This window comes from Pseudorasbora parva, chromosome 21, assembly GCF_024679245.1.
Source record: "Pseudorasbora parva isolate DD20220531a chromosome 21, ASM2467924v1, whole genome shotgun sequence".
In the NCBI taxonomy this organism is placed as follows: Eukaryota; Metazoa; Chordata; class Actinopteri; order Cypriniformes; family Gobionidae; genus Pseudorasbora; species Pseudorasbora parva.
In genome coordinates this window covers 22,882,615-22,909,850 of record NC_090192.1, presented here as the reverse complement: position 1 = coordinate 22,909,850, position 27,236 = coordinate 22,882,615, and the positions used below count along the sequence as shown (strand labels likewise).

Genomic DNA, 27,236 nt, shown 5'->3' with positions numbered 1-27,236 from the left:
TAATATTGTGTTATATTTTAGATACAATATTGTCTTTTTTTGTTCAATTTTGCCACAAAAAGCGAATTACCTATAAAGCCAAAACAGAAACAAGAAACACACAGCTGTGTTTCATTACTGAATTAATTTGTTTTTAACGAATCGGGTGAACCAATGGTTCAAGGGCCCATTCATAAAGGGAGCCATCTGTTTGATTCCTGAATTAATCAGCTGTCTGCAAGAAATCAAATGAAAGACTCACTGGTTGTGTCTGAAATCACATACTTATAGTATAGTAGGCGAAACATAGTATGTGACAAAAGAAGTATGTCCGATTTCACAGTACTCATAGAAGAGTGAGCAAAAAGTACCCGGATGACATATTACTTCCGTCAAGTTTCTGAAATGTGCATACGATGGGCACTTTACTATCCCATGAGGCCACGGGAGAGGATTTGTGAATGGGCAACATGTTAAATTTCTCAGCTAAATTTGATGTGTGATTAATTACATTTATATAATATATTACTTTATTGATACATTTTATATTGAATGAGCTTCGTGAATACCATTTGGAAGTATGGTTAAAGGGGGGGTGAAACACTCAGTTTCAGTCAGTGTCATGTCAATCTTGAGTACCTATAGAGTAGCATTGCATCCTGCATATCTCCGAAAAGTCTTTATTTTTTTAATAATTATATAAGAAAGATGCGCTGTTCCGAGTCTTTCCGAAAAAAGCCGAGCGGGTGGGGGCGTGTCGTGTGAGCGGAGCTAAATAATGACGTGTGCTCGCTGCTGCTATTGTGTTGAGTAGAGTGCGTCGTAAAGCTGTGTCATCCCTAACAGCGGGAAAAAAACTTTATTCAAAATAAAAATATGGCTTTTAATCAGATACAGCCATACATCTATGATCCGGAATCAGACCCAGAGGCTGCAGTTGAACAGGAGCAGCAGCAAAAACGACTAGAGCAGGACGTCTCTATGTGGTACAAGTTATACACTAACTATATAATATGCTTAGCGGCTTGTGTTATTTACATATTTATACTTGAATTATATCGTCGGATTTTTGTCTTTGAAGGTGTACATGTGGGAAGTGCAGTTGTGCACGTGTGTTTGTGTGTTTACGCGTGGTTTGTGTAGACAGTAAGCGGACTGGTTTTGCACGGCAGGCTAGTTAACGTTAGTGTTTACATAGAAAGACACGGAATAGTAGCTCATTTGAATGAAGAAGCGCGCTTATTTAGTTCAAAATATTTCCCCCCTCTTTGTGTATTGTTGTTTGGAGTGCTTTTACAATACACAAACATAAAGTTACACATATAGTGGCTGGCCAGCTAAACAAATGTCCACGCACTACACATCGCATGCTCCATTGATCAATTAACTATACGTGATCATGTTTGGGCTACTTGATGAGCATAGGCAAAAAACACAGACATTTGAAGCAGTCTCACTCACCGCCTGCGGTTCTAACGTTGGGACTGCTCCATCATTCAGCATTAGGCGATCGGGAAAATCCGGCGTCGAGCTGGGCCTTGTTTATGAAACAGTCGGCACCGAAATGCAGCGAACAGATATAAACATTCGCGCAACTCAGTTGCTGATCCGGAAAAGCAAATTACATCCACTGTTGCCTTAACGCGGGGTTTTTGGGGAATCTGTGCAGGACTGTCTTGGTCTGGCAACCAAAAACGCACTTTTTTGGTGACATTGTTATGTGCACATCACCTGTCCAGCATCCTACAAGCCAGCGCTTTGATGGGCGTAGCCTGTTACTTTCGCTCTCTCCCTCTCTCTCTCTCACGCGCTTCCGGTAGAATTGTCCGTAAGGCCCATACAAGGAAATTCCGCCCCCATTAACGTCAAAGGGGTCGCATGATCTCAAAAACTCTCCGAAACTTATGACTAACCGGAAGTAGTATTTTTGACAAAGAAATACTCCCATCAAACGTCCACCTTAACTTTTGAAACTTTGTCTATGTTTAGTATGGGATTCCAAGTCTTTAACAGTGTAAAAAGATCAGTATGCATGAAACAGCATTTCACCCCCCCTTTAATGTTGCCTTATCCAAATTATTAAAGGTGTCATGAACTGGCTTTTTTTATTTTTTTATACTGTTGTCTGAGGTCTACTAATGATGTTCGTGTTGTTTTTACATTCAAAAACATCACAACCAATAAGTAATAGGCTATTTTCTACACTGGTTTTGAGGCTCTCTCCAAAACGCTGAGAATAGCAGAACAAGAACGGAATATAATGAGATTCATCAGCCTGCCGGGCTTTGCGAGCCCAGGCCCATACGTGTCTGAGTCCAGCGTGCTAAAGTTATGCTCTGTTAGACACATACACATAAACAAAACGATCTATAACAATGCAATACTATCACATATAAAAATGCATTTTGCTCACATAAGTGTGTTGCACCATTCCTGTCGGATCCAAATCCAGCATCGACCGGAGATTGGTTTACAAATGATTCCGCAGTGAAATGAAGTGAACACACAAACGGTCTTCCCCATGTGAGCTGGAACTTCATTAAAAATACAGTTCAACCACACATTCCTAATATTATGATCCGAAGGAAGCTTATGCAGCGACTGTGTTCTTCCATAACCAGGAACAGCCCAAAATCTTAATCTTCCTCTGCATGTTTATTGTTCTTGACCAGCTAGCACAAGCCCTCCTAGCACAAAGAAGTTTTCAGCTCTGAAACTTACAGGATATTCTTATATTACCATGAACTTTTATATATCAAAAGCTCAAGGGAAAGTTGATTTCTCAATTCATCACCCCTTTAAAAGTACCAATAGTGAATGTACAGTATGCTTGTGTTTTTGCATGGGAGTCTTACTTGCAGATGGCACAGACAAAGCAGCGTGGATGGTATGTCTTGCCCAGGGCGGACACAACTTCCCCTTCAATGAACTCCTCACAACTGAAGCAGCGGGTGCCATAGAGTCGCTGATAATCCAGAGTGCAGATATACTCGCCTTGCCGCACAAAAAAGCCTCCCTGAGCCAAGTCACATCCACAAACTGCAGAAAAAGACAGACAATAGGGTTAAGGCTACAGAGGGATAAACTTTAATGATAACATAAATTGCCCAGAATTCAACTGAAATTCTGAAAAAGTCAACTGAGGTGAGGATATATGGAGCTGAAAACAGTTGGTGCTTCTGTGTACTGTCACTGATTTCCACTTGCTAGTTGAATCAAGTCTTTTCTAGAATTTAAACTAGAAATAATCATCTAAAAAATATTTATGATTCTTTTATAGACTATATTTCATTGGCTCAGCTATTTTTAATATTTATCTTTTTAAATAGTGGACAGTATTCAATAACATAATGAAAATAGTATTAAAGGGTTAGTTCACCCAAAAATGAAATTGATGTCATTAATGTACAAAAAGGTAATAAAAACATCATCAAAAGTCCATATGTGACATCAGTTCGTTAATTAGAATCTCTTGAAGCATCGAAAATACATTTTGGTCCAAAAATAAAAAAAACTACAAGTTTATTCAGCATTGTCTTCTCTTCCTGGTTTATTTTCAATCCTCAAATAAAGATTCAAATGGTTATGAATCAGCGTATTGATTCCTGATTCAGATCGTCAATGTCACGTGATTTCAGCAGTTTGGCAGTTTGAGTTGCAATCCAAATCATGAATCAATCCACTGATTCACGTTTGAATCTTTATTTGAGGATTGAAAACAAACCAGGAAGAGAAGACAATGCTGAATAAAGTCAAAGTTTTTGTGATTTTTGGACCAAAATGTATTTTCAATGCTTCAAGAGATTCTTATTAACTAACTGATGTCACATATGGACTACTTTGATGATGTTTTTTATTACCTTTCTGGACATGGACAGTAAAGTGTGCATACACTTGCATACACTCTCTGACTAAATATAAAACATCTTAAACTGTGTTCCGAAGATGACGGAGGTCTTACAGGTGTGGAACGAAATTAGGCTGAGTCATTAATTACAGAAATTTCATTTGTGGGTGAACTTACCCTTTAAGAATCATTATATTTCAATGAAATTATATCACTAATAAAAATATATCATTATGACAATACTAGTTGTCAATACATTTTCATTATGACTACCCAAATCCCACATTTCGGTGTGTGTCCATTTGTTCATGGGAGTAGTGAGGGAAAAGTATCTAATCAGAATCAGCACACCATGACATCATCAAGGCACATGGAGACAGGGCAGGTGCATGAGGGGACAGGACAAAACGAAATGAAACACAACCTTCCCCTAATGTCCCCTCTCCCTCATTGACTCTCTCCATCTCTCCCCGTGCTCTCTGTCCTTTTCTCACAGTTCTTTTTCCACTAAAACAGGAACCACATCAGGAATATAATACACAGACACGCTCTGATGACATCATTCTCAGGGCTGATCCATTTTCCACCTCCTCTGAGGTAAATGATAACTGTGGAATTTCCTTCTCTCCCATGGCTTTTCTTTCTTTCTGTCTGTCCAGAGCTGAGATGTCTCATTCCGAACAATCAAAAGAAATGTATCTCTTTCTTCAGTATTTGTCTGCTATTGAAATTTTTGTGGTAAAAGACTGTAAAAAAGGTACAACAAAAACCTGCTATTATTTTTTTTTTTTACCATGAAAGTGTGTTGTATGTGTAGTACACTGAGTGCACCTTCTAAATATTAGTATTTAAATCAGCTTTTGGAAATGCTACTTGTCATGAACTTTTTCAGTATATTACAAAGGTAACAAATAGAATTTAGTACTTCAATAAGTTGGTACATTAACATTTTATCAGTTAATGAAATGCACAGTTTTTACTAGAAATTTACATTTAATCTGTAAAACCTAAAATGTTGCTGCCATATTTTTTACAGGAAAGATTATTCGGTTACACTTTATTTTAAGGTGTCATTGTTACAATGTAATAATGTATTTAAGTACTGAGTAATATTAATTAAATACATGTACTGGTTATAGGATTAGGATTTGGTTGAGGGTTAATTGCATTATGTAACTATGCATAATAAAATGTTATTACTATAAGTACATGTAACGTGTAACAAGGACACTGTAAAATAAAGTGCTACAGATAATGCTTATGTTTTTTAATGTAAAATTAATATTTATTCACAGTGTAACAAACAAGTACAAAAGAAAATTGTCATGTAAAATCCAAATTTCATGATAAATAGCTGTATTTTTTTCAGTACAGAAGGAAACATTGTCAGTTCAAATTCAAAATCAAAACCTGTTGTAACATACAAAGCTTTATATGAAACGAGCAACTTCTGAGCAGTAAAACTGTTACAATTCCAGTAATATATAGTATGCATCCTATTCTCTCAGAGCATCTAACAGTCATCCACCATAAGATCTCATTTTATATGACCTCACTTGGTTATTACATAAGAGCTTAACAGCTTTAGCACTTAGAAAACAGGCCCTCCCTCTTACTCTCTTTCACACACACGCACAAAAATGCCTACTACACAATACTAACATGTGTACTAATTTGTGTGTTAGCACAACACAATGCATTCTAATGTTCCGCTCGTAGTAAAAAACCAAACAATAACAAAGGAATGTTGCTCAGGAAATAGCAGACATATTTTCCGCATCTGTTGGTGTCTGTGATATGGAAGGTTAGCTAGGTTATAAGCATATCGGGGCTGACAATGTGTGAATTCTGTTCCAAGCATATTAAAACTTCCTCCTAAAAGCTAACTATCTCAAAGATAACCTGTAAGGTTAGAGGGCAGCACACACCCAGGGCAAGACTGAAAACAGCATTGAACTTCTCATTTTATCAAGCAAAATGGATGTTCAATAGAAGCCATGTCTGCTTTATTTATATGAATTTGCAGAATAATAGTAGGGCTGCCCCCATCTAAAGTCGACTAAATGTTAGTCGACCAAAATGTTAATAGTCGGTTAGTCACAGACAAAACAAAACTCCACAGGAAGTGTCAAAATCATGCAGTCCGTAAGGGACAGTTAAGGGCTGGTTCTTGTGGTAATTACAGTATGTCAGGCAGAAAATCAAAACTTTCGCATATCCATCAACCTCAAATAATGAAGTTAAGTAGCTTTCCATGGCTACTCACGCTAACACATATCCAAGTGTTGGTGTGGATTGTGGAAGAAGCTAAAGTTTATTGCACTTATGGTATGACATGGAGACATTATGCATCTTATTTAAAAAAAAAAAAAAACATATTCATAAAAACATCCTATTCAGTTTCATAAAATCCTTCTAACAAACTATATAGGGTGGTTAAAGCTTTTATTTTAAGTGTTTTTTGGACTTTTTTGTAATTATAATTTTTTTTGCAGGGAAATTTAAATTAATCTAGCACTCGAAAAGCATTCACCCATAGGGCATTGCTAACCAAGCCATCACCTGCTGTTAGCATCCCATTGACTCCCATTCATTTTTGCGTCACTTTGACAGTAAATAACTTTACAATTTTTTTTTTGTTGTTGGTCAATGGTGCAGTCATTTTTAGTTGCCTCAAAATAGCAACGTGCCAACACCTCATTTTCAGACTAGCACAGATGATAATGATAACTGCGTTGGGTTGAAACTAGCAAAAAACACTCACGTTGCACCTGCCATTGTATTGCGCCGGGTGTATGATATGGGTGTGACTGATATTATAAAGACAGCATGTTTGAAAATGAAATAACTATAAACAATTAAATTAAAGTAACTTAAGCCAAATATTCCCAATTATAAGAGAAATAAGAATGATTAATTATTAAAATATTATCTGTAGATATAATCTGTAAAAATATTATATTTTTATTTTTATTTAAATATTAAATATATTTTTGACTAATACTGATAGGGCAGTCAGTAGAGTAAGAATAGTTGTGACTGGGGTCACTAAAATTATGATTAAAGTTATTCAACTAATTATACAAATAAAATTTATGAATTAGGTTTTATTTAATTCTATAAACTATAATACTGATATGCCAACATTGTCGCTATATGATAAATTAAAATAAGCTGATAACATCACTGTTTTCTCCAGTACGACTGTACAGCCAAATCTAATTTTGTTGCAATATTATCCTGTTTGACACTGTGAAGCTGCTTTGACACAATTGTGATTGTAAAAGCGCTATATAAATAAAGTTGATTGATTGATTGACTGATCCAGTTTTAGACAGCAGAATGAAATGGTAATATAAATATTTAATTATTACATTAAACATTTAATTAATATTTTAATACAGTACATTTGACAGCCTTAAAATACATTTAGTATTTTTTTTCTGTGAACTCCCAAGCATTCGATTGCAGCTCCCTGGAGGTCCCTAGACCCCAGTTGGAAAATCTCTGCTCGAAGCACACTTTTGCCTATCAACTTCTGAAGTATGTAACCCAAACCCTCCAGTGATAAGAAGTCCTCAACATTGGGCAGGGTGTGTCTTTCACCCTGCCAGTATATTTAGCTCAGCTGCAGACAGAAAACAACACCTGAATGAGAGGAGCAAGGAATGTCTGCAAGCAACACTGCTCTCATGATCAAACACAGCCACGGTACTTACTGAATCGAAAGTGTGCAAGTTATAATGCTAGTAATAATTTTGAAATCTAGAGGATGTTTTCATCCAAAACAACAAAACACCAGAACAATTCCAGGAACAGCCCTCCCTGGGGTTAAGTGCTCCAGATGGACACCCCATCAGCACCTTGGGAATTAACACTTTGGCGCTTAAGCTCCCTTGAATGTCACACCTGCTGTATGATGACTGAAAATCTGAAAGAGTCTAGATACGGGAAGTAAGGTTGTGGTTTACAAAAGAGCAGATGAATTAGACAACATCAAATGAAAAATTAAATAAAAAATAGCACAGCTAAGGAGGTTATACAAGCAACACTAAAAAGGGGATGGGTTGGGCTAGAAGAAATGGAACATGGAAAAATGATGGCGGAGGAAGATAAGAAGACTATAGAATAGGGAAGGAGAGCAAACAAGAGTAACCGGGAGGGAGAACGTGGAAACTTAAGTATATTGATATTGGACTCGAAATCAAATCCCTGGATGGATATTCTAAACATGTCTGACTCTCTGAAACCTAAACTTTGCAATGCAAGAACAGCAAGTAAACAAGATTATAAATCGGGTTACACATTTCTTATGTGAGACACTGAAAACCTAAGATGAACGCAAAAATCTGGGGAAGTTATCGGTGAAAGAGTTAAAGCTATCGGTGGAACTGCAAGGGTAAATTCTTTCCTCAAGGCAAAGGAATTGTGAAAGCTAGCACCAGTGACATGTAATTGGCAGGACTCACATCAACAGAGGGAAGCGTTTTATTCCTTAAGGGTAATATAACCCCTCTACACACCATCTAAGCCAACACTAGCTAGCTCTAGTGTTCCAAATTAATTCTCTGGCAGACGAAAATGGCGCTGGTCTACATGCTTTCAGGGAGTTGGCTGGCTGGAAAGGGTCTGCTGTTCCTCTACATGACGTGGATTGCATTTTCACAGCCTGAGATCAAACTTTCAACAATAATCCAGAAGACAGAATACTAATGTCACATCTGCCTTAGAAAAAAATAAAAGAAAAGTTGAACGTCACATTGAGTACTCATATTTTCTTTGCTTAACCGTTCCATTATTATTTATTTGTGTTTACTTTGCACAAATAGCGTGCTTGGCCTATTGGTGTTCTAAGATCTAGTGGTAGCCAGGCAACACACAAGTGACCAATCCTGAGTCACGACGTCACTACACATTCTACAAGCACAAGCTTCTGCGCCGAGTTTGTAATTGTGTCGTGCCGAGCAAAGCTGATGTGGAAGTATAACTGGAACCATTCTTAGAACTGTTTGCCCTGAAGGTGGAAAAGCAGCTATAGATGGTAGCAGCTTCAACAAATAATCATTTTGGAAAACTGTGAAATATTTAAAGGGGTGATGAATTGAGAAATCAACTTTCCCTTGAGCTTTTGATATATAAAAGGTCATGGTAATATAAAAATATCCTGTAAGTTTCAGAGCTGAAAACTTCCTTGCTAGTCAAAGAAAAGCTTTAATAGACACCAGGCTCAGCAAACGGTCCTATGCTTCATACTTTTGTCACTGTAGGAGTGGGCGATATCTCGATATTTAAAATATGTGTTGTCTCATTATACACGGCGGCATTCGCAACCAGGTGAGGATTAGTTATCATGTTGACAAGCGTGTGCGTTGTTCAAAACTCAGTTTAGAGACCATGATTTTCCTTTTAACACAACTGCTTGCTAAAATTCATAAAGAAATATTAATGTTCATCATAGTTCAAATCGCAAGTTTCACCCAGTCAGGTGATTGACACTATTGGTGCGAGACGCGGTCACAATCATGTCAGTTTATGATTTGTGTCTACCTAATCGCATGGTTTTCGGTTAAAATGTCAAAATGAACGCATATCATTTAAAAACATTTAAAAATTATTGCAATATCATTATTATTATTTTGTCAGCTTTATCGCGTGATTATGATGAATAGGTCTATTCATGTTTTAACCAAGAGGGAAATACGAGACATCCCGGGTGTCCTGAGACACAGTGCTCTTCTGTATGTTGTGCTGTAGCCTAAGCCTATCATATAGCCTACCTTCTGACATTCATATTTCGTTCTGTAACTGGAAAAGAAGTGAATATCAGCTCATGTGTACATGATCCACATGATGGGGCCGCTCAGTCACGCTTTAGTAAAGAGTGCGACATCTACTGTTTGAATTTTGATACAAATTTAACAGGAAGTGGATTTATGACAAAATAAGTTTATTTATATTTCAGTCATGCCCCCATTTTCTGCAAAATGCTTACTGTTTACTCTAAGTGTAAAAAGAGTCTTTGATTCATCTTATGAAAGCATGAAATGAATGAAAAGAAGGCTATATGTATTATTTATTTTCTTTTTCAGTTAAATGATTATTATTTATGTAATCAGGGAGACATTTTTTTATATGTCGCAAAAGCACTTTGTTCCTACATGAACTGACTACCTCTTTGCACTTCAATAAAAAAAAAAGAATTTGTGGTATTTGGCATATTTGTTTTTGCTGTAGTTTTTAGGGGGTTATTTTTCCTGTAAAGATATCAAGATATATATCGTATATCAAGATATAGCAAAATATATTGAGATATATTTTTTGCTCCATATCGCCCAGCCCTACGTCATTGCATGACGAAACACACACCTCTACAGAATCTACAGCGCGTCTAATCCAGTAGCCTCGCCCACCGACTCATGGAGGGCTCGTGCTAGCCTGGCTCTGAACTCCTACGTACTTCCGGACGATTTTAATTTTACTTCAGTACTACATCTGGGACTGCTGTGTTTTCTTAGGTTTTCTCCAAACAAATTTTTACCGGTCCAATCAGTGAACAGAGGGAGTGGCTGAGAGTGATGACGTTGATATTGAGCGCTAGTTTGAGTTGTAGTTCAGTAAAGGCAGCTGAGAAAGATGCGAACGAAACCATTCATTTCGTTGTGGCACCGCTGCCAAATATCCAGAAGTTAAAGCCGGAGCAAGAACAATCTTTGCTGAGGTTTGTTGGTGGTGGCCCTCCTCCCCAACAGGGTGAATTCGGGAAAAGTTTGATGGGCTAGTCAGTTATTTTATTGCCGTCCGTTTCCCACTACCCGTTTAAAAATCCCAGGCCGAGTTACCTACTGCTTTTGACAAACACCAAAGTCCTGTGGTGATGTAACAGCTGTCCGGATCCACATGTCTGAGTTTTCAAGAATATATCACTTTTAAAATTCACTGTTATAATCATTTTTGACCACTGCAGAGCACCGCACAGTTGCTCTTTGCTGTTATTTTTTTCTTTAAAATGCTGGCAAGTATTTACAAGAGCAATATATTTCATCACTGCTCAAACAAATTAAAATAAAAGCACGTAAACATTTGAAATGGTCCATTATTTATAGCAGCATTTATTATCATACCAAGCATATGACATTTTATTTACAACATACAATCATGTTACGGACCACCAACACGATCACAAAACTCTCCCCTCCACTGCAGGCGTGAATAAATCACAATCCGAATTCACAAGTTTGCACTGGTCAACAACAATAAACATGCCGAAGAAGATTAAGATATTGCGCTATTCCTGGTTGTGGAAGAACACAGTCGCTGCATAAACTTCCTTCTGATCCTAATATTAGGAATGTGTGGTTGAACTGTATTTTGCAAAGCCTGGCAGGCCGATGAATCTCATTATATTCCTTTCTTGTTCAGCTATCCTCTCACTCTCTCTCTCTCTCTCTCTCTCTCTCTCTCTCTCTCTCTCTCTCTCTCTCTCTCTCTCTCTCTCTCTCTCTCTCTCTCTCTCTCTCTCTCTCTCTCTCTCTCTGACATCTGAAGGTAGTAGTTTGCAGGAATACAGACCTAGGCAGATGTTAAAAAGATTATGGCAGACAGTAGCCTAGAAATCTAGACGCACCCTTGCGGCAGCAAATCTAATCTGCCGCGAGTGTAGTCTAGCAACTATCAACACCTTCTGAGCTGTTAGAACCAAACTCTAGTCAGGCCAATCACATCGTGTACAGAGCTGGTGGGTGGGGCTTGCGTGCTACTAGTAAACACAGAAACTGGTGAACGGCGGTCTTTCGAATCAGCTTTGACCGCGACTCTGGAAGACTTGGAGTTAAGCTTTTCTCTGAGAAAAGAACAAAGAACGGCACTGAAGTCATTCTTAAAAAGGGAAGAGGGAAAAGAAACAGGAAACAAATGAAAAAACTAAAAGTCCCAAAGACACAAACATACTGAACATAATGGTTAAGTAGGACTTCAGTACATAGTTATATGTAATTTTATGTGAAAACAAAAAATAAATATAAAATAAACAGATAAGTCATTTTATTGAAACTTGTATGTCAAGTATTTAAATATATTTGGAATATATTACGTTCGAATTTAGTACATTTAAAATGTATTAATATTAAATGTAATATCAAATAACACACTACAGTTAAAATTATAATTAAGTACTTTACATATGTTAGTCAACATATCACAATAAGTGTGATTCTTTAAAGCACAACAAAAGATTATTATAACGCAATGATTTAAAATGTATACTTAAAGTTAAGCTTTTAATTGTGCAGTTTTAAAAGTATACTTAATTGCGTTAAGAAGCATAGTCATGAAAGTGTACTTTAAGTACAATTAAATGACGTTTTATTTCATTAGTATTATATTATCTGCAAGTACAGTATGTTAAAAATATACTTTTAAGATTTGAAGTACGTTACAAGTGCACATTCAATACAATTAAGCTCTCTTTTTTTCACAAGGCTATGTTTTAAACATTGCAGTAACCTTGCAATTTTTGGCAAAACTGCAGATTATTTCTTCCTCAAATCTGCTCATTTTATTAACCTGGCCAGCCATTGAATTTTTTTTTGTGTGTGATATGCATTAGACAGTCAGCTACCGAGTTCTGAGGTTAAGACTACGTCATCATAAACACAGTATCACAATATGTCATCCTGCAGATGATGCAGAAAACAACACCTTTAGGTATTAACACACCTTTGGCAATGAACCATTCATCAATTCTGTCATCCTGATGAACAGAAGAGCTTCTGCATCATCACCTTCATTTGGCAGAGGATCACAAGCTCTAGCTGTGACATTCACCTTGAGAGTCCTGAGCGTTCACTGCACTACAGCACAGTGTCCTGTTCTAACTGCTGCTGACTGTCTTTAATTACCTGCAATTATACGCTAATTTGATCGATAACTAACACATGAGTACAAATTAGTGTGTACCAGTATAATACAGGAAACATAGACACGTAACTACTTGACTGTCTACACAGCAGAGAGAATGGAACATAATAAGAAAACACATCTCTGAACAAGCACACAGAAAAAATTAAATCCGCTGCACACGAAAAGCCTGGGCTACTAGCCAAACATAACTAATACACTGAATAAATACTTGCACAACAGCAAAAAAGAGACAAACACACACACACACACACACACACACACACACACACACACACACACACACACACACACATGCATACATACATACATACATACAGAGAATGTTGAAAATTATTCATATAGAGCAAAGCCAAATGTGTTTCATTACAATTGATTAAGGGTATTTATTTATCTTTTTAATGACAATTAAACATCAAGGACATTTTCACTTCAATCCTAATGATCAGTCATATAAAGAGAGGGAATAGGGAATATTGTTGTGTAATGTAATTTTTAAATAGCACATTTTTCATATTGCATATTTCTATAAATACAGTGCCACAGGGTATTATCTTTTAATCTGAGGTCCAGTGAGAGTGAAGTGTATATATAAAAACATAATTGGGTTAGAGGTATTAGTGCTCTTGTGATACGTTAAATGTACACTACAGATCAGCTGCAAGCCTTGAAAAGAGAATGCAAAACAGAAACAAAATACCCACACCATTATGAACATATTGTCTGATGTGAAATGACATAACATGGATTTAAATTACTAGAATGACCTATAATACTGGATAACAATACCGTAATACCAGGGTCTCTTATGTTCTCAGAGCCTGCTTTTATTTGATCAAAAATACAGTATACATAGTAATATTGTGAAATATTCTTACAATTTAAGTAGTTTTCTTTTTTATATATTTTTAAATGTTATTTATGTGATAGCAAACTGATGTGTGACACGAGCTTTCAGAAAAAATTCTAATTTGCTGTTTTGCAAATAGCTTTTATTAAAAATAAAAACAAATAATAAAAAACGGTCACTTTTAATAAATGTATTCCTTCCATGATGAATACAAGTATTAATAACTTATTAATAAAAAATTACTGAGCCAAACTTTTGAACGGTAGTCTATATATGTATGTGTGAGTGTATATACAAGGACAATGAAGGACAATGAAACAGAAAAACTGACCAATATAGCGTTGGTGGTTTCACGCCTATATGAGTAGCCCAGTGGCCAAACCTTACTGATTTTTTTTTATCTTTTACAGTTTTTATCTTTTAAATAAGCAATATCTCAGCTTTACATAAAATATTGCAATCTACACAACATAATAGGAGACATATCAGAGTCCAAAATAGGGTAAACTCTCCGTATCAAGAGCTATGGTATCCAGGGTGATGTCGGCATACCACCACATCTAACAGGAGTAACAGTCGGGTCAACGCAAGAGGAAGCTGTCTGAATGGTATTTCCAGGTACTAACCCGGATAATATTCAAAAAACATAAAACCACAGATTCCCAAATTGTGCACCTCGACTGTTTCTTGTTTCTAACAAAACTGTTTGTCAGTTGCTCTACTACAGAGTCAATATTCATGGACAGGCTGCTATAGCTAAACCTTTGGTCACTCATGCCAATGTCAAATGTTGGTTGTGTTAGTGCCAACGGTACAAATCTTGGGCATTAGACAATGTGAAAGATTGGCCTTCACTGTCTTTCCCACAGCCGGGTGAGTTAAAGTGTGAGTTAAAGCCCCAAAGAGGCTTAACACCCGGAGTGTTGTGTGCCCAGAGCAATCATGTGCGCCCAATGGTTCAAACATGGTACCCTGAAGGTGAGGCAGTGTATTAGCATGATAATGCACCAAGACTGATAATAGATTGATTTAATTAACGTGAAAGTGAAGTTGAACATCTCCCATGGCCTGCACAGTCACCAGATCTAAATATTTTTCAGCCACTGTATTTTGGAGAGCAAGTCAAAAACTCCACCTAGTGACCTGGACCTAGGGCTGGGCGATATGGCCCAAAAAAATTATCACGATATAATTTAGCATATCAGTCGATATCGATAAATATCACGATAAATGTAAAATCTTTATTTCTTTAAAATTTAAAGGCATATTTTTGCTCATGAGTGAAATATGTAGAAAACAGACAGTTAGCTGTAGTTTTAAACTATCCTTTATTGTCAAAACATGACAAACACTTCCCAAACAAGTGAACAATTTATTTAAACTGAGGTAGATTTATTTATTAAAATCTTAACTGTGGTCAGCATTTTTTTACTCAACACTATATATCAATAATATATCATTATACAGGGCTTGACATTAAGCATGTTCATGTGCTTGTCCTTGGAACAAGTACATCGTTCAAGCTTGTCCAAGTAAAAAATTAGCTTGTCCGGAAAAGTGTGTGTGTGTGTTTGTGTGTGTGTGTTTGTGTGTTGTAAATATAATTTATTCTGAAGCAATATTCTCACCAGTGTTCAATCAGCTTTGACATATTTAAATCTGCATATTTGTGGTTTTTATTTTTATTGAATCATTTGAAATTTGTGATATTTTCACCTTTTATAAAGGGCATTTTCCCTTAATCTTATTAACTATAGGCTAAGCTTCATGTTTCATTTTATATTTGTAATTTTGATCAATACATTTAATTAAAATAAAACACTATAAGGGCTGTTACCAATCAAATTAAATAATTTACACTGAAAAATTACAACAGCATTAAATAATGTTTTGAGATTTGTAGTTTTGAATAGACAAATAAGACATGTTGGAAAGTATGTTTAAAGATCAAATTAAACCACCAGTAGGTGGCAGCAGGTGGCCGTCTTAATGAGCGAGTCATTGAGTCGTTCATTCAAACGATTCATTCAAACAATGAATCGTTCATTTACACACGTTGTTGTGAGACGCGTTGCGGTTCTGCTGTGAACGATTTTCGCAGCTGAAACAGAACAAATAATGCAATATTGAGCGTTTATATATTTAATTGTCTAAGTAAAACACTAAGAACGCAATAGGTCAAAAAAAAAGCGTTTTAAGAAACATTTTGAGGCCCCTTCTCTTGCCTCACAGTGGATTGGTCCACCGTGCATCTCACCGACACACACACACAAACACACCTCACCGAAGGTGGGCTGGTCGGGAGAGAGAAAAGTTCAGTATTTGTGGATCTCCAGTAAGGGCTGTCTAGTCTATTTTATTCATTTTAAACACCAGATGACATTATTTCTCTTTTGATACAGGCGATGCGGAGTCATTAATACATCACCAAAGACAAACAATTATGATAGCGATGTACAAGTCCGATGCTTTAGTGATTATAGTTTGGTAACGTTAGCCTGTTGTAAATAAGTCACCCACTACAGCTAACAAGGTAATAAGCCGGTGTGTGAATGTAGTTAATGTAGATTCACCGCTGTGTTGGGCTGCATGTTATATGGAAGGACTTTGAAGAAACAAGATAATTTAATAATTAAATTCTGTGTGGTGAACGTGAACCTATGATAAGCAGTCCACGCACGTCGCTCTGTTTTATGTCGGATGGGATCGCTAAAATATCTCCAAACCACTGAAGTTGAGCGAACTAACTTGTCAACGATATCTGTGTCCCCCGAGCTGGCCGTGAGCGCTGCATTTTCTTCATTATTGCTCATTTTTATCGCTCCACTTATCTCCGATCCTCCAAGCCTGTCAGCCACAGACTGTAAACATTACCGCGTGCAGCACCCAGACGCCCGGTCTGCAATACGCATGCGCAGCATTACGCATAGCGCGTAAGCATTATATCGAGAATTTATCGACCTGTTGTTATCGTTTTATCGAGGAAAATTATATCGTGATAATTATCGTTATCGTTTTATCGCCCAGCCCTACCTTGACCATGTTCTTAAAGAGAAATGGCTCAAAATCTCTCTGGCCACTGTGAATGACTTGTATCTGTATTTCCCAAAACAAATAGATCCTATATTGGCCGCAAAAGGAGGCCCTACTTGCCTAGAAATCTAGACACACCCTAGCGGTAGCAAATCTAATCTGCCGCGAGTGTCATCTAGCAACTCTCAATACACTTCTGAGCTGTAAAAACTCTGGTCGGGCCAATCACATCGTGTATAGAGTAAGTGGGCGTGGCTTAACATGATGATGGCAGAGTTGCGATTGCGTGCCTCTAGTAAACACAGAAGCTGGCAAACGGCTGTCTTTCGAATCAGCTCTGACCGTGACTCTGGAAGACTTGGAGTTAAGCTTTTCTCTGAAAAAAGAACAAAGAACGGCACTGAAGTCATTCTTAAAAAGGGAAGATGTGTTCTGAGTTTTGCTGACCGGATACAGCGAATGTTTAATCTATCAACGAGCTCTGCATCATGTTGCTCTGGTTGGTTGTAGCCAATTGCGTGCAGAGGGAGTTTGAAAGACAACCGCTTCCCGCCCCTCGGATTGACCCCTGTAAATGGTGAGTTCCCAAACCAAACATCTTGATGAGGGTCTGGCTTGTCAGGCTAGCAAATGGCCAGTAGGAACTACAGACTTTTCCACCAGACTTGCTGACATCAGCAGCTACATTAGAGATCACTAAGACATGTGCCATCATCAAACACGTGAACTAGGCAGTTAACGAATCAGAACACAGCTGGGCCAGCTAACCAATCTGAGCCCATTGCGTATTTTTGAGGGACCGGCTTCATAGAACTCAGAAACCATCAGACCATTTTTTACAAGGAGGGACAAAGCAGTGTAGAATAAAGGTCAAATATATGAAAAATAATGCAATTTTTTTTAAACAAAGCATGAACACGTTACAGTGCACCCCACAAACATAATCAAGCCTTCAAAATAATTTACCACCCCTTTTAAAATGTGCTACTGTGCAAGCAGTTTTATTTATAGATGATCTATAAATATCTATATCTGTATCAAAAAAGCATTATGCATTTGCATCCTGCCTTTATTTGCTAGAGATATTTAATGATATTTGAGTCATTCTCAGATGATCATAATCCAATATAACAGATGAAAATGAAAATGTCAGATAATTGGGAAAATCCATATTTATCATTTCACAACATTCATGGTCTCAGTGCACCATTGTTGAGTTTTAGCGACAGATTATAAATAAAAAGACTCTGCAGCTAAATTTCCCTCATGAGTGCTTCTAAAGGGGGAACTAGATAAATTGTGTCATTTATTAATTCAGCTGAATCCTTCTGGATCTGAAAAGTTGTTATATAAGGTCAGATGCGGTGGGAAACAGCTTGAGACAAGAATCTTGATGTAGCCTTGAGCACACAAACACATTGTGCTCTGTCCTTGAGAAGGAAACAATTTAATTGTGTGTATTAAATCAGACTGGCATGATTTAGTTTAGCTGTGAAATATGTACTTGGAGGTTTCAACTGAAACGGCACTAAAAAGGACAACTAAACTAAACAAATCAACATCCATGTAAATAGAGATTTAAGAGAAAACAACCATATATTATGATAGCATGTGTGACCTGAATTCTACATCACTGTACTAAGAAAAAGACATTATAATCAATAGATTTTTGAATTACTCAGCCAGGACCATAGAACAGGTCCATGCATACAAGTGTGAATATGTATAGGCCTACAGTATGTGAAAACATATCAGTTGCCAAGTACACGCGTATAAATATATGAGGTTCTTATGTTTCAGATGTTGAACTCTGGTGCTGTCAGGATAGAGCAAAGAGAAGCAATACTATCTGCCTCAATAAAAAAATAAAAGGAAACTTTTAAGTTCGGGAAATTACAGGCTTTCTAAGAATTCAAATCAAATCATTTCAACATTTTCCCCAGATGAGGTATCAGAATTCAAGACTTTACTGTGATGTGTGTGCATGTGGATTGTTGGCACATGTGTATCTGTGTGTTGATAATAAAAAAAATCACTAGGGTGTTCAGGCAAACAAAAGGCAGCTGTATTAGGGTGTTTTCAGTAGGGTGTAGGTCACACACACACCACATATATTGAAATTACTTATATTTGATATGCACTGCTTTATTACTATTCAGTTTGAGCATGTTTTGTTTTGAATAGATTTCTCTCTCCACTTACATACAAAATTCAAAATTATATTTACATAAGTATGATACACTAAAGCTGAGTTTATGTCAATAATGCTATCTGTTAAAAATGTTTCCTAGCCTGCTGAGGAAGGTTGCATGTACTATATATATATATATATATATATATATATATATATATATATATATATATATATATATATATATATATATATATATATATTCAGTGTATGCGTATTCTGATTAATTAATATATTTGAATGTTTGAGCTCACATGTTTGGAACGAGTGTTGGGCGTGCTCAGTCCAGCCTTTATGGAGCAATGAAATCCCGACTGTGCAGAACAGTATTACCATGTTGTCATGGTGTGCATGAAACAAATAGAGGCAGTTTTATGATAACTGAATTCCCCCACGTGTCTCTGTCTTTCTCCAGACCTCCATGTGAAGGCTCCAAAAAACATCTTAGGATGAAGCAATATCATCTGGTTTGTTTGATGTTTTACATAGCAAATGAGTTGAAGTTGTTGTATGACAGCACCAGCACAGTGCTGGAATGACACACTCAAACACACTTCCTGTATAAAAAACAACACCCGCCCACATAACCAGTGTTTGTAGACAGACTCCTATAATAAATTAAACAACTGATGAGGCATTGTACTGGTAAGATAAAGAAATCATGTATGACTAATTACAATTAAAAGCTTAGACTTGATGCCTATAAATACTAACATTCCATGCTGATCACGTTTCATCACTACGCCTATTATGGGATATTTGTAGGCAGAGCAAACAGGAAAGGTGCATATAATTTTTCTTATGCATTTTGGGCACTTATGCATTTTGTTTGTGCCACAATGAATAATAATCAGTCAATCTCACCACTGTCTACATGGGGTGGAAGGTGGGAACATAATTTTCTATCGATTCCTCAATTAATTCTGTAATTACTCAAAATATAATACAAGAAAATATAAATGTGCTCATGTTTCAAGTAAACTTTTAAGTAGCTTGAGCAGCAAGGCGAAATCAAATCGCTGGCAGACTGGGCTGGGTTTACCCATTCTAGAACAAAACAGTAATTTTATGAAATGTTATTACAATTTAAGATTTAAGAGAATTGTTTTCTATTTTAACATATTGTAAAATGTAAAATTATTTGATGAGATAAAATTTCAAAGACTCTCGGCTTCAGTGGAACTTGTTCCTTTAAAAAAATAAAAAATAAAAAAAAATAAACAACAAACAACAAAAGAAACCTTATTCTTATTATTAGCAATATGAAATGAAAACAGTAATATCTTTGTGCAAATATTTATTTGAAATTGTGCATTTATTTGAAATAGAAATAATTTGTAACTTTATAAATGTCTTTACAGTCACTTTAATGCATTAATGGTGGTTAAAAAATGGTACAGGTATGTTTTTGAAAGTAGTCTCTTCAGCTAACCAAGGCAGCATTTATTTTATAGCAAAAACTAAAGATTGATAATAATAACTCTAGCATCAAAAAGGCATTTTCGCCCACAGGACTGCCGCATACAAGATATTTTTTCCTTTTCACGCCATTGTTTGTAAACCCTAGAAATGGTTGTGCGTGAAAATCCCAGTAACTGAGCAGATTGTGAAATACTCAGACGGCCCGTCTGGCACCAACAACCATGCCATGCTCAAAATTGCTTAAATCACCTTTCTTTCCCATTCTGACATTCAGTTTGGAGTTCAGGAGATTGTCTTGACCAGGACCACAACCCTAAATGCATTGAAGCAACTGCCATGTGATTGGTTGATAAGATAATTGCATCAATGAGTAATTGAACAGGTGTTCCCAATAATCCATTAGGTGAGTGTATATTCACACATATCCAAGAAGAGATGTTGTCTTCATTTTTGACCTTAGTTCATATGAAAGAAGCATGACCTTTCAGAGAATACAAACTTAAATACATACTCACCCACAAAATTAGGCCAAACTGCATACAATTTCTATTCTGTGTTTTAAGAAACTTAAAAATGACAGTTATTTAAAACATAAAGATTCATGGGTGAGAGGTTATCAAAGAAAATTAGAGCAGCAACTGTAATTTAACTAATGGCGTGTAGTAACCAAACTGACTAATGCTTTGAGGTAATAATAAACATGCTAAACTCTATTAAGAACCTCACATTGTCTGAACCCCGAGGTCACCTAGCAACCACTGTCTGTGTTCACAACATCATCAAGCTGAAAACAGCCGGTGCTGGGAGAAATTGTCTTCAACGCACATAAGCACACATGCAAACACACATGCGCTGACAGACAAATCAGGAAACCACCTGACTGCTCCATGTGTTAGGCTTAATTTAAGCTATTCTTGATGAAATCAGATCCCAAACAGATGAATCACAGTCACCTTAATACACTTTACTCTATGGTCCTGGAATAACGCTGTCACAACAACAACATATACATCACACCCTCCCCGTTCATGGACAATGATTGAGTTTGTTGCAGTGCAGCAGTACTTTAATGTTTTCATCCAAATTTGTTTTGTGTTCAGGTTCTACATGTACATTCAAAGTACAAAAGCCATTATGTAACTGTCTGAAAATTGCCACACAGTAGCTGTATATATGAATGGAGTGGGTTGTGACTGGCATGTTACCTTTGCAAACAAAGCACTTGATGTGGAAGTGTTTATTTTGCACCCGGAGCACCTCGCCTTTGCAGGGCTTGCCACAATTTTGACACGGGATGGGGCCGCTCTGCCGCTGTCCCTTCTGCTGCTCCAGGGGACTGTGAACAGCCTGCTGGTGAAATGCTGTAGATACATAATGAGACAAAAGACAAAAGTTTACTTGCAATATCCCCAAATACAGCCCCATTTGACAGATATAGAAAAGTTTAAGAATTAGTCAACAACCCATACTGATGCTGACCCTACTGGACATGTCCCTTAATGTCTATAGTGGATATCAGTAAAACTAACAAAAATAGTAAGAGTTTTATGTAGAGGTTGACAGATAGTGGATTTTACTGATACCGATAGCTAGGTTGGACCACGCTTACCGATAACCGATTAATCGACCGATAGTTTTTAAAAAGATACTAGATTAAAATAATAATAACAAAGAAACAAAAACACAAAACAGTGCTGAACTTTATTTCTAGAAATGAAAAAAAACAGTACTGAACCATGAAAATATTCTAAATTGCATATTATGTAAATATGAATATATTAAAATGACAAGTTCTAACAGAAAAAAATCTACAGAAAATAACTAAAACATTAAAATATTACAAATAAATGTTTCTTTAGCTATAACATAGAAACATGTAAGTGAATGTCAGGTAACAGACTGCAAGTCTCATTTGTTAACAAGGATTTATTAGCTTATTTAGCCAGCTTACATGAATGATATGCAATATACATTTTACACCGTGTAATAGTTGAGCAATACAATTGTATCTTAATCATTCATGTTAGTTCATAGTGCATAAAAAAGGTTAACAAATAAAACTAACAATGAATAATACTTCTACAGTATTTATTAACCTTACTTAATGTTACAAATGTAATGTTGGATATTATAATGGATTATTGTATTATATTAAGTGTTATTTCATATACAGTTTGCTTTTTTAGAACACGACGGTTTTCATATCAAAATAAAATATGTATTGAAATCAAATGCGTTTCTGATGTGTTTATATTTCTGTCGGATGCATGGCTATACAGTCTGGTTTCTTACACCACTAGTTGTTACATTTACCTCACTGCTTGAGGTAAATGTAACTGCTAATGTTAGCGTCCTCTCAGCCTCGACGACAAAGAAAAGTACATACATACTGCTGTTCTTACGCTGCTAAAGCATCTAGTCACCAATAAATTACTTTGTAATGATTTGGCAACATGTACTGAAGTTTTCTGTATTCATACCGTTTCCCTTTCGGTGATTTAAACGCACTTCAGATGTGTCAGCGTGTGCTGTGAAGCGCGCAGCCTCAGGTGTCCTCACGTGTTAATGTAAACAGTGATAGTTTTTTTATTTGGCATCTAGAGGCCGCTCTCACGCTATATGATACCAGCAGACCATTAGCAGAGCTCTCATAGGCTACTGTGTAATAACAGCACCTTTCTCAGCCGCTCCCGCAATGGACACAAACCGGAAAAACTATCGGTATTGATTTTTGATAACGATCGATAAAGGTCAGCTATCGGTGCCGATTAATCTGCAAATCCGATTAATCGGTCGACCTCTCGTTTTATGCTAGAATAATATTCCAAATTCAGATAAATGACTAAATTAAAATAGGTGGGAATTTTAAACGGATCATGACATGAGAAATCAAATTTGCCTTGAACTTTTGGCATACAGTATAATAGATCTTTGTACCATTTAAACATATGTAAGTTTCATAGCTTAAAACATCCTTCTCCTCATAAACAAAGCCTTTATTTATTCAAGCTCCAAAAATGGCTGGTTTGTATATTGAGGGATCTGTGGCGTCACACATGCAATTACATTTGACTGCCTCCGGAGCAGGATGTCATCAACAAATAGTTATACATCATTACACCGCAAACAAGTGGATGGTTTATTTTAATGGTGTCCTGCATCACGTCGGAGGATTCTATGTTTGTTCGGAGCATTTTGTTTTTTAAACGAGGCACGAAGTAATTTTAAGGCTGGTGTTTGGTTAGGCTCTTTGTGTTCATGTGTCATGTGATCCCCACGTTTCCCTTGTGTTTATGCCATGTGCTTTTGGTTTCATTGCATTCAGCTGTTGCTCATTTGCTCATTAGTATTCTGTGTATTTATATGCTTTTTGAATAATGGAATAAATTGCAATTGGGGTCAGAAAATTGACTCAGCTTCAGTGGAACTATTACAGTAATGGAGAGTTTGCAAATGAAATCATAACAGTGGCCTTTACTGACAAGCCTTAAAGGAGCCGGCCCTTAAAAATTTATAATTTTAGACATAGGGAAGGTTGAATGAAGGTTAATAGAAAATCAGGGCTCGAATTTCGGCAAAAGATTGTTGGTAATGCGCATAAATTTAATAATTCCAGGAGGTTTCGCACTTATAATGCGGGAATATCTCGCAAACATTCATGCACGTTATCATCCACAGATTACAAAATCAATTCAGTTATTTTAAAAAAAATTGCGAGACGCACTTTCACAAACAAATTTTATGAAAACTTTCTCTCTCTCAAAATGGGTTGCTTTGCAGATACTAGATACTAGGTTGCTATACTAGACTCTCTTGTTTTTTTATATGTAATATGTTAGCTACTTTGAAAAGTCAATTCTGAAGTTGTCCACATCACGTCACGACCTGACAATAATAGTGTAGTTAAACAAGGGAATTTTTTTTTTAATTCATGGGAATGAATTCCTTTTTTATTAGGTGATGCAGAAAAATGTAAAAGTTATATGTCAGGACATTGTCCATTAAGTGTGCAATACATAATACATAGAAACGCCTGTAAAAATCTATATGGAAAATTCCTAATCAATTTATATTTTTAAATTACATGACCTTGTGCCCTCTCACACCACTGTGAGGTAGACATGGATGACGTCAGTGCTCTTCCCTCTTTGTGAATTTTTAGGTGCCTGTTTGGCACCCAACCTTCACACCTACTTCATTACAAAGGCGTGTAAACTCAAACAAACACTTCATATACAGTCCAAGACACAGCCAGAGAAAGACCTTCAACCTCTTGTTTTAAAAGGGCGTGTAGCAAAACTGGTTCTGTTGGACAGCCCGTTCCATTATGTAGTAGGATTTTCAAAACAGGTGCACTTTGTGAAGTCTGGGACAAATAGCTATAGATAAATGTGTTATTGCTTGTTCTCAAAGGCGAGAACCTGTTTTTGTCCTTTATTCGTTGAGAAGTTTCTAAGAGATGCTGGTTTCCGTTCGGTCACATAGACTTGCTGAACCTTTGACACAAATTAGATAAAAGTACGTCGGGATGAAACTACACCAGTCATTATATGTGTGTTTGACTGCATTTGTCATGTCATAGTGGTCACACACAGTATAAGAAAGAAAGTCAATGTGACGAGACATTCACAACCACTTTTACAATATGACATATTTCAGGAAAAAAAAGGAGAGAAGAACTTTCATCCATCATCATTTGTTGGATAATGAAAGGAGAAAGGAGACAGCTCAAAAGTGAGTTTTCTAGAAACGGTGCCTAAAAAGCTATTTGGCTGTTGATTAACATTATCCAATAGTCTGGCATAAGTTACATCATAAGTAACAAGATATTCTTCGAACCTCTTTGAATAAGTCAGATAATGTCATCTGAACCAGACAGGTCAAATTAAGAATGGGGGCCCTATCATACACCCGGGCACAATGCGACGCCAACAAGTGTTTTTAGCTTGTTTCAACCCAACACAGTTATCATTTTCACCTCCAGCTCCACGTTGTTTAAATAGCAAATGCACTTATGCCCATCTGTTCACCCATGGGCGTGCTAGTCTGAAGGCGAGTAAGGTGAGATGACTGACAAGACTATGGCGGAGGATTCGTCTGCTAAATGTCTTATCTTGTAGAATGCGTGCTTAGCACCACCGCTCCCTCCCTATACACCGAGTATGTGCGATCACGAATCTGTGCAAATTAGGCTACATACAATTTAGCCTGTTTCCCAATATCAAAGCTATTTTAGGCTGGGCTGTGTAGTTGTAAACCCCTTATCTCTAATCTCTGTTTGCACTTTGAATATTGAGAGAGTACTTTGATTATGGTTGCACCTATGGTTTGCACTTAACAAGACTGCTTTTTATACTGTTTTTGTTTCTGTGTTCAATTTGTCTAAAGGAGTTTAATTAGGAGATCACATACATGTTCTGGAAGCTCATAATTCATGTACAGTAAGGTCTGAAGAGACTCATGAGGAATCATACAGGAGAGAATCCTTTTACACGATACCAAAATTATGACTTCGATACGATATCAGACTAAAATATCGATATATCGATACTAAATCGATACCACAGTAAAAAAATAAATAAATAAATAAATAAGATAAGATGCTTAATATGACAACAGAACTTATTATTCATTGTTATTTTTAACTAAAATTTCATTTGGCCCGCATGTTCCTTAGGGTTGGGCATCGTTTTGATTTGAACAATTATTGATCAATTGATCAATTACTATTAAAATTATCTCACAAATTTTTGCTATCTCAATGTATTTTTTACAATGGGGTAACGTGTTGCAATAGCTTACACACAACACAAGAAAGCTTGATTTCGAATGGTAAATTGAATTTAAAAAGACGAGTAAACAGTAATAAAATAAGAACAAATAAACAGATTACAAACAATAGCACAAATAAATACAATAGAATAGAAGATACAAATTAAACAGACTGCTTTATTTTTTCAGGTAAGTCTAATATTCAGATAAGAAACTGAATTAAAAAAATGCATAGTAATTACATTTAAAACAACATTGGATAATGTTCTTTGTAAAAAAAATTCAATAGCGTACAGATGAAACTATTAAAGTTACACAAGTTGATCAGTCAAGAGCAGTTGATCGTTTGTCTTTTTGTAGTTTGAATAACAAATGACTGCGGTCCCTTTAAGACTAACGGACGCATGGATCCTAAACACTGTTCCTGTTCCTCGTTCTTCCTGAACTGTTTGCGACTGCGTTTACGTTAATACTCTTCCAGATGTGCACAGATAATTCTTTGAGTGTATTTGACCAATAATAAGCTGGAAAAGGAAGCAAATGTTTGCACTTGTATCATGTCAGAGGCGGCTTTATTACGGTAGGCTATGTGTGTGTGCGCTTCAGATGTGGAGCACGAAATCTGCGGGGATTAGTAGAATTAATTTATGAGCAATCCCGCGCGAAATTCAGACCGATCACTCACTAACACTAACACACTGTCATGAGGAAAAATTCCAGCAGAACGCGCGTTCGCCGTGCTCAGAGGTTAACCGGGCTGAGTGAGAATATGCCGGTGTGTGTCAACCGTGTCAACTCGCTGACGGTCAGAGAGGAGAGCACAGCTGATATCGATACTGTAAAAACTGAGAATCGTATCGTTTCAGATATTCCAGTATCGATATATATCGAAATATCGATATTTTTGACAACACTATTACATATTGTGGCTTACAATGCATATGATAACTCATACTCAGAAATTAGAACTGAAATGACATTAATTAAAAAATGATTAGTTCATTTCAAAATGCACCTGCAGACTATTTTTCCAGTCATACATTTTATGTTTTCGTAACCCCAATGTTGTGTCTCGTCTCGTGAGCTAGTGTCACACTCCTACTGTTAATCATTTAGATTGGCTGATGAAAGAGAACAGAAACAGGCTGGTTAATATGTTATTTCTTTTCACTTGCACCATTCATCCACCAGTTCATTAATACTTTATGCTCTGTGGACCTCCACAA

General features: G+C 36.5%; 1 protein-coding gene across 1 annotated transcript in view; it reads right to left on the bottom strand.

The window, feature by feature from the left end:
- Window positions 1-27,236, bottom strand: part of ablim2 (actin binding LIM protein family, member 2) — an 84,978-nt gene that overhangs the window by 40,842 nt on the left and 16,900 nt on the right. The window contains exons 2-3 of the mRNA XM_067430412.1: window positions 21,444-21,599; window positions 2,835-3,018 (exon numbers count right to left, since the gene is read on the bottom strand). Coding sequence (XP_067286513.1) covers window positions 2,835-3,018; window positions 21,444-21,599 — 340 coding nt within the window. The remainder of the gene's footprint in view (window positions 1-2,834; window positions 3,019-21,443; window positions 21,600-27,236) is intronic.